Source organism: Juglans regia, chromosome 7 (genome assembly GCF_001411555.2).
Source record: "Juglans regia cultivar Chandler chromosome 7, Walnut 2.0, whole genome shotgun sequence".
NCBI lineage: Eukaryota > Viridiplantae > Streptophyta > Magnoliopsida > Fagales > Juglandaceae > Juglans > Juglans regia.
In genome coordinates, this window is record NC_049907.1 from 5,523,336 (window position 1) to 5,538,957 (window position 15,622).

Consider the following 15,622-nt stretch of genomic DNA (forward strand, 5'->3'; position numbering starts at 1 on the left):
ATGCAGTAGCTAGCTCATAGTTTAGCAAAATTTGCTATATCACGTGAAAATGAGAGAATTTGGATGGAAGATGCATGTTCCACAATCGATTATAAGTCTAATTTTGACAGATAAAGTTTGTAATGGTTGATAATCAATGAAGTGGTCTATACTGATTACCAAAAAAACATTAACCGGTGATTGATATTATAATTTCTTGATAAAAATAAAGCATTGCTCTAGACTAAATAGAGAATAGATGGGCCAAATCTCAAGTTTGAAATAAAACTAATGTATTCAATCGATTTAGTAGGTCAATAATAAATTTAACTTCTAATTATAAATGCAAACACACAATTAACAAAATGGAGACATTTCATGACACAGACAATAAAAGGGTACCCATACCCAAAGAGAAGTGTTTTAAAAGCTTTTTCTGAAAAAGAATACTAATGCAAAGCTGGTGTATGCATCACATCTCAGCAACCAACAAACAGTTAGAGAGTATTACAAGGACAAATTAAGGTACGCTAGTTGTCTGCCTAGGCAGCTGGCTCGAGATAAGCATTTCATTAGCAATCTAAATTGAGTTACAAAACATCTGTTCCAGAAAACTGAAAGGGAAGAACAGTTGGCATCAACCAAAACAGCATCGAGGTAGACTACTAAAATTATAAGAACACTACAAAAATTTCAATCAATTGGACCAAAACTATGAGAAGAAAAAAAAAAAGAAGCTATTCCATCCACTTTTCCCCTTGGAAGGGCCAAAGAAACACCCTTTCCTCGCAACAAGGAGTTGATTCATCAACAAAAACCATTTCCGGCCAAAACTTGAATCCTCGATGCCTTTCAAAATTAATACCTAAGAGCCTGAGTCTGAAGATTTTGGTTGTCTTCTAATAGACGGTCATATTCAAGAAGTAGATCTGCCGCTTGTTTTTGAAGGGCTGCGACATGGCTTTCGGCAGTTTCAACCTTCTTATCTTTATTTTGAGATTCTAGCTTCAGCTTTTTCAAATTCTCTGATAGAGTTGCAATTTCTTCTTGCAGCAGCTTTATCTCCTTTGAAGATTTCTCTTCATTTTCTTTGAGATGCATCTTTTCTTTTTGAAGCCTTTCAACTTCCCCTTTTGAAGCTCCCACACTACTCCTCAACGCACTAAGCTTTTGGAGATAATGGTGTACACGGTCAATTATGAATCCAAGAAAAAGGGTAAAACCTGCAAATTAAGTAAAGGCTTTCAGAAACACAGGTGGGACAGATCTTAAAAGGAAGCTAAAGAAGACCATATAATTAGCAGCTGCTTCAGATATTACTAGTCTTTCAGCAATCACGATGCATCACATCACCATAAGAGAAGCAATGCTTAATAGTTGAAGGAAAAGTACAATTAACTTAAATGCTCACTGCACTTTGGAAAACTAAGAACAATGTGCTTCAAAACATGATCACACTGAAATTGTTGAGCATACAACACCGGAGAAGCTTGAATTGGAGAAAGGCAGAACAGTGGCTTCTAACCACAATTCATTACGTTGAAGAAATTATATTAAAAGATTAAATGAAGCTGGATTATTTCATAGCCCAGCCTAGGGTAAAAGAAAATACTCCGCATCATTCAACCACCAGAGAAGCTTTGATATTTATCCATCCTTTGGTGGGGTGATAGACTACAGCCTGTGTGCTTATACCGTTAAACTCTTATCTTTGGTTGTATTGCCATAATGACTCTGTTAACTTGTGATGAATTGCTGTTGGCAGTTTATCTTGGGTTAAGAAACAATTGATGGATAACCTTATAAGACGCTTTATGAATGCTCAAACTTGTTAACTGAACTGAGCTGGAGTTTGTGATGCAGGACTTGATATATGCTATCCTTGGCACTATTGAATTTGCTGATAATTTTCTGAGAACGAGATTCATTCAAGCCCTAGCTTCATGTTAAATGTAATAGTATAGATTTGATGTCTTAACTTGTATTTTGACACTGAATTGCCAAATGCAGTTTAGCTTCATGTTTGTTAGGTTTTTGTGTTGGCATATATTCAGTAGTCAAAATGTGGGATAATGTTTGATAAGCTAGAGGAGATTTGAAGTGATTATGTAAGTGTTTAGACATATCTATAAGAGTTGTTTCAGGGATAAGAATCGAGCTCCAGCAAAGAGATAAGAATTATCTGCATTTCAAACCCAATATAAGCTTGTCAGCATACCATCATGACAGGACTCTTGCAGTGTTATCTGTTGCACGAATTTAGAGTTTCAAATTGACTCTATGAAGACATGATAAGGCAGGAGATATCCACTTACTCTATATGACCTACAGTTTTTGAGAGGGTTACTCGACCATAAGCACGAGTGCCAAGAAGTTAAGAAGCTGAAAAATAAGAGAAAATGCTCCTCTGTGCCTATGAGTATGCAAAACTTCTTGGACCGAAAAACAAATCTTTATGCTTCTGTTGCTTGGTGATATTTCTGAAGAGTGCTCAGCCACTGGAGATTCTAGGAGAAAAAGGCAAGTTTGAAGATTGTTAGAGGTTATGGCTAGTACTGTGGTAGGGACAAAACTACCAATTTGTCTTTTCACGTAAGGGAATCATATTACAAAGGATTTGTAAGAAACTTACTTGTATTGATCTTCAAATAGTGGAATTGGGTTGTTCTTAGAAGGCTACCTGGAGTGGTTTTACCTTTAAAGAGTTCTTTAAAGGGTTTCCCTTTGTCACCAAATCTTTGCCTTGTTTTTTATATGTTTTATTTTGTCACTTACTATGTCATCAACATAGATTTGAGCAACAAGAAAAGCCTCATTGCATCTTCTAATAAACAAAGTTCCAATAGCCCTCTTGTAAAACCATGGTCCATAGGATTGGCAGTGAGTCTATCATACCAAGTTAGGAGCTTGCTTTAACCTGTAAAGAGCTTTGTTTATTCTGAACATATGATCAGGATATATGGGATCAATGAACCCCTTAGGTTGTTCAACATAAACTTCCTTTTGTAAATATTCATTAAGGAATGCACTCTTAATATGCATTTGGTAAAGCTTGAACTTCAAATGACATGCAATGGCTAAGAGGACTCTTATGGATTCAAGTCTTCCAACAGGTGCAAAGGTTTCATCAAAGTCTACTCCTACTTGAGAGGTTCCTATTTGTTCCAGTTGCTTTCTCTTTCAATCATAGAAGAGAGCTCCTTCTCCCCTCTATATTTTACCTATGTTTTACATAAAACTCATATCTTATTGAGAAAAATATTTATGAAGAATACTATCAAAATCCCCTGCAACCCATCCTCAACTTCTTTAAGGAAATGATATTTCATCCAAGTCCATGTAATTATATTTATGTAGACACAACTATGTATGTAAATGCCTAGACATATCTCTCTCTCTCTCTCTCTCTCTCTCTCTCTCTCTCTCTCTCTCTCTCTCTATATATATATATATATATATATGCAAGCACATATAGATATGTACGTGTGTGTCTATGTGTGTTTGTGCATATATATGGGTAAACATAAATTAAACTTCAAATGAGTTCACAATTCACAGTTGAATACATTATTCTAATGCATTTTTCCATTTGTATACAATCATCAAGGCCATCATTCAAGAGAATTAATTCTATTGGCCATGTTTATCAATCATAGATTTTGTGTTGAATTTGGTCAAAAAGTTGAACTAGAAAAACTCAGGTCTTTGTCACCAGCCTTTCTGCTTTAGGTAAAGTCTTTCTTCTTCTCTGGTCTTGCAAGTTTTTTTTTTTTTTATAACCATGGGTGTCCGGGTCAGCTTGTGCGCAGCTCGACTAATCCCATGGGGCCTTGAAGTTAACGACCAGGTAAACCTCTAGTGGCCCTAAGGGGACTCAAACTAGTGACCATTGAGGAGCAAACCCAAGGCCGGACTAGCAGAGCTAGCCCTCAGGGTTAGCATTATTTTTTCAATTCTACTACATACAGTCACTTTTGCGTACTCCTTGCGCACTCTATTGATGTGGCGGAACTCACCATTTATTTTATATTAAAAAAATGACTTCTCTGGTCTTGCAAGTGAAAGATCTTTGCACGAGAAGGTTACGACAAATGCTCTAAAGGGCTAAACTGTGCCAAATGAGAAAGATACATATAATTTTTGACCATTCAAATTACGGTCAGCGTTTGCAAATTCTTTAAGCAATTGATTCCAGTCACTTATGGGTAATTGATACGAGACACAATCATTGCCTCAGTTCCTCATTCTTCATTTCTTGTCTATTCCCATGATACCAAAAGTAAAGATCATCTTAATATTAGCTTTAGTCTAGAGATTTTCTACACATGGAACTGCATAACAAAACTTAAAGCTAATATGTTTATGCTTTTAAAATATCACAGTAATTGACAGAACCAGGTGAAAAATACCACTTTTTTTGGTCAGGCTTAAGACAAGCCATAATACTAGCAATCAAATGATCGATCAATGAATATTACTAATGATCAGCCTACATATTTTTCCAGAAAAAATTAAGACCTTTGTGATATGTTCACTAGGAGTAAGACTCTCAGTTTGATGGATTATCACATACTGATCAATTTAAAAGATCTAAAACGCAAGTCAAAAATACTCGGACAAATTATTTTTCTTCTACAAGAAAACTCAGCAGTAATAGCGTTGAACATGCTGTCACCGGTCATGGCCAATAGGCTTAAGACAAGCCATAATACTAGCAATCAAATGATCGATCAATGAATATTACTAATGATCAGCCTACATATTTTTCCAGAAAAAATTAAGACCTTTGTGATATGTTCACTAGGAGTAAGACTCTCAGTTTGATGGATTATCACATACTGATCAATTTAAAAGATCTAAAACGCAAGTCAAAAATACTCGGACAAATTATTTTTCTTCTACAAGAAAACTCAGCAGTAATAGCGTTGAACATGCTGTCACCGGTCATGGCCAATAGGATTCTTTACTTAAATTCTAGATGCATAAATGGTAGATTACTTTGCTGTACCTTTTGCAATTCTGGAGAAAAAGCACATTTTGTCTTTCGAAGGAAAAATAGTAACTCTGAATGCTTAGTGGGTTTGACTCATCAGGAACCAGTAGTTTGAAGCAGCATACACAACTTATTTTAATAGGTTGAAATCTAGGCTGTACTACATAGAGGTGAGATGTCCACCACCAAAAGGTTGAAGATAACCCCAAGGGTTTGGCCCAAGTGGTGAAGGACTTGGTCTTGAGGTATCACTCCCTTTAAGATCCAAGGTTCAATTTAACTGTTTCTAGTTCCTAAATAGGTGTATGTCTTTGTATACCCCTAGTGTACTTGGGCTATGCCTATCTTTCTATCAATGAATTACTTATTACCTATCAAAAAAAAAAAGATCCAAGGTTCAACACCTCATGGGTGCAAACAATCCTTTGGGGCCACACTCCCTAGTAAAAAGCCAACAATTTAACCAGTTCTATGTAAGGAAACTTTCGAGGGTGTGGTGCACGGGACCGAGATTTACTCTGCAGGGATTGGAGAGGTTCCCGACATCACAAAAAAAAAAAATGAAGATGATCGTGCTTATTCAGCTTCTGTAAAAATGCCTCCTCATTCAATTCGAAAAGGCCTCTAGCATCCCTGTTCAGCCACACGTGTGTTCATTCTACAGCATCCGGGGCCACATCCTATGGTAAAATTTCATTTCATTTCTCATTGTCTCGGTCCACATCAGGGTTTTTAAAGAGCTATGCTCTTATCTTTTTTCAACCATTTTCTTAAAATAGTTTAAACATCCTACACAATTCCCCTAAATTTTCAATTCAGAAACAACTGAGAAGCACAATCTGAAAATTAAATTAAATTTATATGCCTCATTTTATAGGGGACCTGGGTGGAAGGTGGAAGAGAGGTGGGCAGTGTACTTCTCTTCATGCTATCAAATCTATTACTAGGGAACCTCAGTCGTTTTGATTTAAAACCAAGTTACTTTGCAAGATTAAATTTTATAAAATGAACAAGAAGAATCAAAACTTGAAATCTAAGTGGTGAAATCTACAAAAATAAAGAAAAAAAAAAGAACAAGATATTGACAAGAAAAAGAATGCAAAAGAAGGAAGAGAAGAAGCATACCCATGAGAGAAGCCTCAAGCAAATGCGTCCTCCATAGAACCTGATCCATGGGTGACATGGTACCAAGCTTTGCACCCTTATTCTGGATCTTAACAATGCTCATGAGGCTTGATAGGAAAATCACAGACATAGTACCAGCTATGGTTTTCATTGTAGGAGGACCTTTCCCCATCTTCAGCTGATCCAAAGTCTTTATGACAAGATCTCTCAATGGCCCAATTTTGACCAATAGAAGGAATGCCACAGCAGCCTCGGCGAACAAAACCAAGAACAACAATTGAATCATTTCTCTTCTTAAACAGAGATATACAAACCTTGCCGGTACTTTGAAAAGGAGTAGGGTTTTCCTCCAATGCCAATTTACAGAAACCCACTCCAATAGACCAGTTTTATACTTTAAAGAAACGAAGCTTCAAGATCTCTAGACTTGTCCATAAATAGAAAGGAAAAAACGATGCCCATTTCTGATTTCTATTGCAACAAGAAGAACACCATATCTGATCTTAACAAAAAGTTGAACCGCTAACGCAAAGCCTTAACTTTCCTAAATAGGTTTAGACTTAACAAGGAAATAAATGAAACCCACCATACAAAACCTGGTTTTATCCCCAATAAATGAAGATTTAAGGACACAGATTCATGCATGCATCCATATGTAGAAAGAAGTTTTTTTGCAGAGACCAAGTAGTTTGGTAATTTGAGTTTGGTGATTAGGTGGGGTGAAATATGCAAATGGGCTTACTTTTTGCAAGAGAAAAAGTATTAGGGGCGAAAAGAACAGAAAATAGCTGGGCATCAAAGTCATAAAGTACACTTGAAGAGAAAAATTAATAGAGAAGCAATTAGAATTGGAGGCGTAAAAGGGAGGATTCAGTAGTGGAACTGTGGAAGACTGGAACAGTGGAAGGCATTAGGATTTAGGGGCACAGAGCCATATGTCATCACGTGCATAGCATAGCGGCGAATGATAACTCATGACAAGGTTTTTGAACTTGGTTGGTACCAGTGGGGCAGATGATTGAAGTTTACAAGTGTCGCAAGAGAAAACTTTCTTTTCAAATTATTTTTCTGACTAGTAATTATATGTAATTTTACTGTGTAAAAGTCTTAAGGATTGTTTAGATTTAGAGTTGATCTCAATTCATTATATTATATATAATTATTTTTATATATTTTTTATATATTCTATTGATGTGGTGAAACTCTAAATTTATTTTATATTAAAAAAATGATGCAACTAATCAAATCAACAAAGTCTGCAATAAATATAAATACACAAAATGACTACATACAGAATTTTTATTATTTTATTTTGTTGCTCTTATATTTATTATTTATTGTAGAAAGAACAATATTTTCACTACGAAGCATTACTTGTTTTTTATTTTACATTTTAAATTATAAATTTTAGGAAATTATATCTTAAGCTATTACATATTTTGATTTATATCATTCATTTAGACACAAGTTGGGAAATATTTAGATATGATTATTAATATGAATGAGAATTTTAAGGTTCACGTTTATCTTAACAGTCAAATGTTAGTTAAAGATATAGATTGAAAAAATAAATAATTTAGGATATAAAATAAAGTTTTTTCTAATGAAAGTATAAAATAAAAAGTTAGTGATAAATTATAGATAAAAATCGTACTTTAATCGTAATAAATCATATTTTATTTTAGTTTTTAGAGGATCCGATCCCCCGTGTGGGTATTGTTTGGGCTTGGAACTTGGCTTTTAAATTCCAATTGGAGCTCAATTACATTTTTTAAAAAAATGTTAGAGATACAGTTAAATGTTGTTTACCACCATTTCAATGGTCGTTCTCTTATTTTTGTATCAAATGATTGAAATATATGTAAAGAATGAAAATAAGTTTTCCAATCAATCTCGCATTAAAAGATGATAAGTAATACTTCTTAGAGAAATTAGAAAAGTGTGTTGAGGATTCAGAACGTGATGAAGTGTAGTTGACTATTAGTATGAGAATAAGGGTAAGTTTGATTATACAAAATCAAAATATCTCGTCTCTTATAATTATTATAATCTCTCATATTTTATTTTGTATTGAAAGTTGGAAAAGTTGTAATGATTAGATGAGATTAGATGAGATGAGATGAGATGTTTTCTGAAAACAAACGAGATTAGTTTTTACAATTAAAAACAAATCAAAATAAACCATAATGTTTCATCATTCATAGGAAAATAGTTCCAATAATGAAATATTGTCTTTTATATTAGAGAAATGATACTTACAATTTTAAAATATTCAAGTTTCATGTATTTTTCTTGAAAAATGTAGATAAATTTGAGATTTACATGTAAATATTACTTTTTAATAGTAGACATCACTTTTTCTCAAAGAGAAGACGCAAGACTTACATACTTTACTACTATATCTAGCATTACCCTTCATACGAAACATTACTATTTAATATTTAAAATTTAGAAAAGGAAAATGATAATATGACTACTAAATATGCTCATCAAATGTGCTCACTCATATTTTATTTATTTCTTTCTTAAGGGTTAAATATGTTTAAAAAATAATTAAAAAAACTCATTTACACTAATGTACACATTTGGCGGACATATAGTCATCCTAGCATTATCCTTTAGAAAATAAGAAATGATAATTGCAGTCATGAGTGTACAAGTATCGTACAGTCACTTTGAAAAAAGTGAATAAATACGTGACTCATATGAAAAGAAATTATTTTTTTAATAATAGACTCTATTCTTTTTTGAAGTGGCTATACGACACTTACACACTCACCATCTATAAGAGAGAAACAACCGGAATGATGAGACTGAGCTTAGTTCTTTGGGCTCGGTCAAATTCTTGTATGGGTTGGCTTTGGGTTGAAGCTTATTTTATTTTTGTGAGCAAGTTATTCATGTAAACGGCATGCCTATGATCTTTAACGAACGTACCAATTTTAATTTTTTTTCAAATTTTGATATCTTATTTAAGTTTGTTTTATCACGCATTTTAAATGAGAAGACATTTTAAGATGTGAACAAGATAGATCACTATAAATTACTATTAAAAGATAATTATAAGTTAATTTATATAATGCAGAAAATTTATTTATTCTTTAGATCTAGATACTGTGTTCAATGACAATAACTTTCTAATTCGAAGATTCGAATCTAATGAGACATAAGTCTAAGATGTAAAATGCTGAATTTCCTATCCTAACAAGAAAAAAAGAGCAATGGATATTAACTTAGAACCATTCGACGAGTTTAAACTCGACGACACATTTGACAGGTGAGATGTTTTCTTTTTTTTTTTTTTCATATCAACAAATAGGAAAAGAAACAAATTGCTTAGAATGTAAATGGGGAAGTGCAATCTGGTTCTTGACCTAGAAGACCATCTTCGAAGTTCAAAGACGTTGTGGAGCAACTTTTATGAGGTTGGAGAGCTGGTAAACTGAATTGATTGGCAACCAACTTGGAGGTATGAACGTACGATAGATGTGTAAGTGTACAAATGTCAAGTCCCTTTTCTTCTACACATCATCTTGACTAATATCTAAAATCTAAGTTCATACCTAAATTGCATTGACATACTTATAAAACTCCTAGTTTTACATGTGCTATTTGTTGACTTGACTTGTCTTGTTGTCTAAACTAGAAGTCAGAGTTTGGCTTCCAAAGCAATTTAGGATTTAAAAACATTGGAATAAATGGTGTTTGTGTATACTATATCCTTTATAGATTGCCGAGTTTAAATAACATTCTCATACTTATGGAACACTTCAATACTATTGAGGCAAAAAAAAAAAAAAAAATGCACTAACAAATATGTATTATTAATTTAATAGTGTTACAGCCCACAAAAGTAAATTTATAAACTGACGTGGTTTTATGTAATGCGTTAGATCTATTTTATAATAAAAATAATTTTACAATATGATGTACCACATTAAATATTTTTTGAAAGGTTGAACAATTTTGATACCAACTTCAAAACTTGTCTAATAATTATGGTTTAGATATATGTGCGATTGTCTATATACACATATATATATATATATATATTTGATTTTTAAATTTTTAAATTTATTTTATGAAAATATCTATTTATACATAGGTGCGTTGGAGATCAGTGGCATCTAAGCTTTTACATTGAGATATAGGAATATACAATATTTGTGATGTATAAAGATATTTTTATTTTATTTATTGAGAATTGGAAGCCTGTCGGTACGTAAATGTGGATGAGTGGTGCAAAACCAGTCTCATAAAATTGAATCCCTGCAGAAATTCTCATTCAAAAAACCAAAAAAATAAAAAAATAAAATAAAATAAACACTGTCGGCAGTAGCATCAACGTGTGTCCGTAATATAAGATGGAATGTTTTGAAGTTCTGACTGCCTAATTCCTATTTATTTGATGCGTAAATATGCGGAAAATTCAATTAAATATATATTTTTATATAAAATAAAATATTTTTTTATATATTAAATTAAATAATATATTTTTAGCGGAAAATTAAATTAAATATATATTTTTATATAAAATTAAATATTTTTTATATATTAAATTAAATAATATCTTTTTAACTAATATATTTGGTTTTTATATCAATACATAGCATAAATAACCATGGAGGTCAGCGCTCAGCAGATATGTTTCCCAGATAAAACAGAGGAGGACCCGTATTCAGACGGAAGAAGATAAACAATGCTTCTCCGTCGCCCTCCAATGGATGCCGAAGTCAGCCGCCATTAACAGTAACGGCGTTAAGGAAGAAGACCAGCCACTAAACGGTCGCTTTTTTTGGACGAATCATTTAAGGAACAGGTGATTACCATTGTTTGGTTTCGTTTCTTCCACGCCAGTCTCGAGCTTTTAATTCTATAGTCAATTTCGGAGCCCACTGGAAGCCGCAAAAAGTTATCTTTAAACAGTAGTGATGGTTGTGACTCCGAGAGAGAGAGAGAGAGAGAGAGAGTCGTTTCAAACTAGGAAGAAAGAGCTTTTACAGAGAGAAGAGGTGGAGAATGTTCAAACATGACCGGTGACGCCTGTTAACTGGTTGATAAACCTCTTTTCAAAATCCTCTCTTTCTCTTTAGTTTTCTTCTGGGTCGGTTTTGTTGTCTGGACTCTGAATAATTGTGTAGGGATTGATCCTAATAGCTAAAACTTCTTGAAGAATTTTGCCTTTCATTCCAAGCTTGGTGGACAGAGCAATGACTGTAAGCTTATACTCTTCTTTTCATCTCTATATTGCTTTCTGCTTGGTTGTTTACTTGAAAGGAACTTTTTGTGTTTTCATCAGGCTCTGATAATATTAGCTCTAAGATTGTATTTTCTTATTTGGTTCCACCTTTGCATGAGTAGTCATCCAATCGAGCATATGCAATTCTTTTTCTATAACGTGATGCTGCTATTGTGTGGAAATGGAACTTGTGAAAAATTATCTTATTTCGTTCTGTTTTGATGAGCAATGCTGCTATTTTTGTATAATTTTGGTTACGAATCAAGAAGCACTAACAAAGTGGGGGGATTCAGTTTATCTGGGTCTGTTTTGCTCATGGTTTTTTGGTTTGTTTGGATGAGTACTTACAGAGATAACCAAGCATCAGTGTTTTCTAAATCTGATAACTAAGAATCTCAGCAAAGATATGATGCTGAAAACTTAAGAAGTTTGGAATTCTTTGTTAAAAATAGGAAAAAGAGTTTGAACTCTTGCTTGAATAATGAAGGTGTTTCAATTAAAATAAAAAGATGGGCAGATACAACTGGCACTTGTACTGGGTAAGTCATGGTAGCTTGGGTAAGTCATGGTCTACAAATCTGGTTTCTTTGGTTTAACCTTGTATTTTCGAAGAAAACAATTCTTTTATCCATGGATAATCACATCACATCTAATTGGTTAACTTACTTCCAATGTAGTGAGTATTTGGCTTGTTTTCATGGATCCCAACAAGCTAAACCGAACACCATCGACACCCACAATTCTACTATCAATTGGTCCTTAAAAAGGTTACTAAGGTCTCAAAACAGCTGTGTGCACGCACCTGGCTGTGCAACCAGCCTTGTGGTTGTAGAGTTTTGCCTCTTAGAAAGAGTAGGATCATTTGAAAGATGATATGTGGTTGCGACATGTATGGTTGATCCTTCAGTCAGTATTCTAAAATTAATAGCCATTGTTAATCTGTGTAAATATGTGCATGCTGGTTTTAATTATAGGTAATGGATTAAGCGTAGGCTGAAGATGTAGTGAGGATCTTGATCTGCAACTGTGAGAAGTTGAGGTCATAGAGATGTAAAGAGCATTGAGGGATAACTTAATTATAAAGAAACAATAATAATGTCACTTGTTTCATTGTTTTGCACCTCCGTGATTCTTTTAATATATAACATTTGAAAACTTTTAACTCTCCTAGAATTAGCTGGGTAGTAAATTTTCATGTCATGAAAAAGCTTGTTGTTTGAGGCTCAATCTCCATACTCTAGTGCATGTGCATGTGTGTTTGTGTTCCTGTCCATCATTTTTCTTTTTAATCAATTTGAGAGGCCACAGGGATTGTAATTTGAAGTCCGTCTACAAAGCTATTTTATATACCAATGGATGTAAAACATGTTTAAAACTTTTAAACAGCTAGTTGGCATCATGCAATTTGGTTTTGTGTTCTTATAATGTTTCGACGTCATTTTCAGGTCTAATGCATGATATTTCAGTTTATGATCATGTTCATCCCCTTTCCATTAAACCGTTGATTTATTATTTATAAAAGAAATAATATTTACAGTCGTCCAACTCCCTTTGAAAAAAGTGTTATTTGATCCAATGTTGTCATAACATAGTGGTAGAAGCTCAATCTTTCTTCTCTTTTTTTCTCATAAAAAACGTAATGGTGGAAGCATGTTTTCAATATGGCAGCAACGCTCACAAGTACCGAAATTTGGCGATTGGGAGAGTGAAGAGAATGTTCCTTACACGGCTTATTTTGAAAAGGCTCGTAAGGGTCGTGGGACCAAGATGATAAATCCCAATGACCCTAAAGATAATCCCGATCTACTCTCCGATCATTCATCTTCAGCTCAACAAGGTCCAACTTCCAGAGCCAGAGCTGAACCTGAACTTGAGGAAGCAGTTATAAGACCAGGAACAGGAAGATCAACAACGCATGAACCTCGGAGCAGGGAAGATGGCGACCTCAGGCAGTTCACTGACTCTCCAGCCAGACATGAGCATTCGGGAAGTGGAGCTAGCAGTGAGTCATCAGGACATCAACGTCATGGAGGCCGTAGAGTCAGTTCTGGCGAAACCCATAGAAGACCTGCAAGGTTTAGTGGTGATCATCAAGGATCCGAGTATAGTGTTGATCGTTCGCCACTCCGCCAAGCAAGGGTCCCGGCCGCGAGAGATGGTGGTGTCAATTCACACTCTTCAGAAGGAAAGACTTCATATGACAGTAGCCATGGTACTGCTGGAAGAAACCGAATGAAATCAGAGACTCGAGGTGATGAAACGGTAAATTTTCTTTCCGATCTCATATCCTTTTTTCTGCCAAAGATAAACTTGAAAATGTGCATGCATTTGAGCATTTTGTATGGTAGCTTAAAAAAGGGAATGATAATTTTAACTAAATCTGGATTCAGTGTTTTGTACGTCTAATTTATGATATATACAGTCGTGAAATGTTTAAAACACCGTATAATTTTTTTGAAAAAGAGTATAATTCATTATTAAAAAATTAATTTCTTTTTATATAAGTTTGGTATTTATTTATTTTTTTAAAGTAATTGTACGATACTTACACACTCACGACTACTACTATCATTTTTCTTTGTTAAAACTTTATTGTTGACTGTTTTGGTACGTTGCTATCTGGTCTGGATAGCCTGAAAAAGGTGCTGCTGTTCCAAAATTTGGTGAGTGGGATGAGAACAACCCGGCATCAGCCGATGGTTTTACTCACATTTTCAATAAAGTGAGGGAGGAGAGGCAGATTGGGGTGGGAAGGGTACCGGGGCCTCCTGAGACACATCACAACAACACGCGGAACCAAGATGCTGATGACAATGCTAAGGTAATTTGTTATCATTCATCAATTCTGGCCTGTTTTTCATGAATGGCTCATGTTTGAGTGCTTTATTTTTTTTTTTAATTTTAAATATAAGAAAATTTTCATCAAACTTAAAACAAAGGTACAAGAGGAAGGGGTGGATGTCACATCCCATTACCATGCTTATAGTATTTAAAAGAAAAATAAAAAAATAAAGAGAGAAAAAAAAGGCAGAATGAATCATGCTGGTTTGGTTTCACAAATTTTTTAATTTATCTCATCTTATCTTAATATCTAAATACCAAATATTTTTTAATTTTAAATTTTCAAATTTTTCATCTAATCTTTTACCTAATTGCTACAACTTTTCCAAGCTTTTAAAAAAACACAAAAATTATTTAACTTTTTTAAATCTCAAAATAAAAATTATATTTTAACTCTCTTTTAATTTTATAATTTTTTTATTCAATTTTTTCTTTCATTTTCCAAAAACTCATAAAATATGTAACTTAAACTATTTCACTACTATTCACAAATTATCTCATTACTATTTATAGATTTCTCATCTCATATTATCAATGTAACCAAATGAGGCCTAATAGTCTAGACCCTCAAAGAAGCTTGAACCATGTGAGGCGATTTGTCATGGTTCAAAACCAGTGATTTCAATCCATTTCAAACTAATCATTAATGAGACTTATTATTTTTTATAAAAAAGTTAAATTTATCTCAATCTATTTCATATATTCAAACCAATATTTTAAATTTTGTCTTGATGATTATTCTTGTCTAAGTACTGGAATGGAATATTTCAGTACCGATGCATTATGATATACCGTTTTAGGATTAATTATATATTATATATAAATATTTATATGTATATATAAACTAACAACTAATAGAATAAAAACACAATATCCAAACGCGAGAAAGGAGGCTTCGTTTGGATGACAAACATCTCTCAACTCATCTCAACTCATCATTACAATTTTTTCAAATCCCAACATAAAATATAATAAACAATTCAATTTTTTCAAATTCTAAAATAATAATAATATTAAAAAATAATATTCTAACAATATTTTATCATCTCAACTCACTTTAACATTCAAACGGAATCGAAGTCTATTGATTAGCAAGGAACTGATGTTTGGCTTTTCTGTTCTCTTGCTCTATATATCTTTCAGTGCAGTTGCTTTCCTTGGGGCAGAAAATGATGTCTTTGGAGTTGTAGATAAATTACAAAGGTCTGTGGGACCCGTAAATACCCTTGAATGCGCCCTCTCTCTCTCCAAGCTGAGTTACTTCTCCGACAGTGCGATCATTTTGTCTGTGTCCGCTACTTTGTATTAACAATCATGCAATTCTGATGTAAGAGCATGCCTTCTTTTATCTTTAGCTGGTCTAAATTGGTGCACTATTTATGTTCGGTTTTGCTATTATATTTATATTTTGAATAAAATTAATCTGCCGCCTTAAATTGACCGTT

At 33.5% G+C, this 15,622-nt stretch overlaps 2 protein-coding genes across 2 annotated transcripts; one reads left to right on the forward strand and one right to left on the reverse strand.

Annotated features, from left to right (window-relative positions):
- Positions 1 to 518: 518 nt before the first annotated feature.
- Positions 519 to 7,053, reverse strand: LOC108994615. The gene is made up of 2 exons (XM_035692661.1): positions 6,098 to 7,053; positions 519 to 1,202 (listed from the first exon to the last, which is right to left on the reverse strand). Exons 1-2 carry the CDS (start codon positions 6,381 to 6,383, stop codon positions 838 to 840), a joined length of 651 nt encoding a protein of 216 aa, XP_035548554.1. The 5' UTR covers positions 6,384 to 7,053; the 3' UTR covers positions 519 to 837.
- A 3,869-nt stretch (positions 7,054 to 10,922) lies between these two features.
- On the forward strand, positions 10,923 to 15,561 carry LOC109013824 (RPM1-interacting protein 4-like). The gene is made up of 5 exons (XM_035691436.1): positions 10,923 to 11,150; positions 11,239 to 11,313; positions 13,005 to 13,598; positions 13,969 to 14,157; positions 15,321 to 15,561. The coding sequence occupies exons 2-5, from the start codon at positions 11,308 to 11,310 to the stop codon at positions 15,348 to 15,350; spliced, it is 819 nt and encodes a 272-aa protein (XP_035547329.1). The 5' UTR covers positions 10,923 to 11,150; positions 11,239 to 11,307; the 3' UTR covers positions 15,351 to 15,561.
- The last annotated feature ends 61 nt before the right edge of the window (positions 15,562 to 15,622 follow it).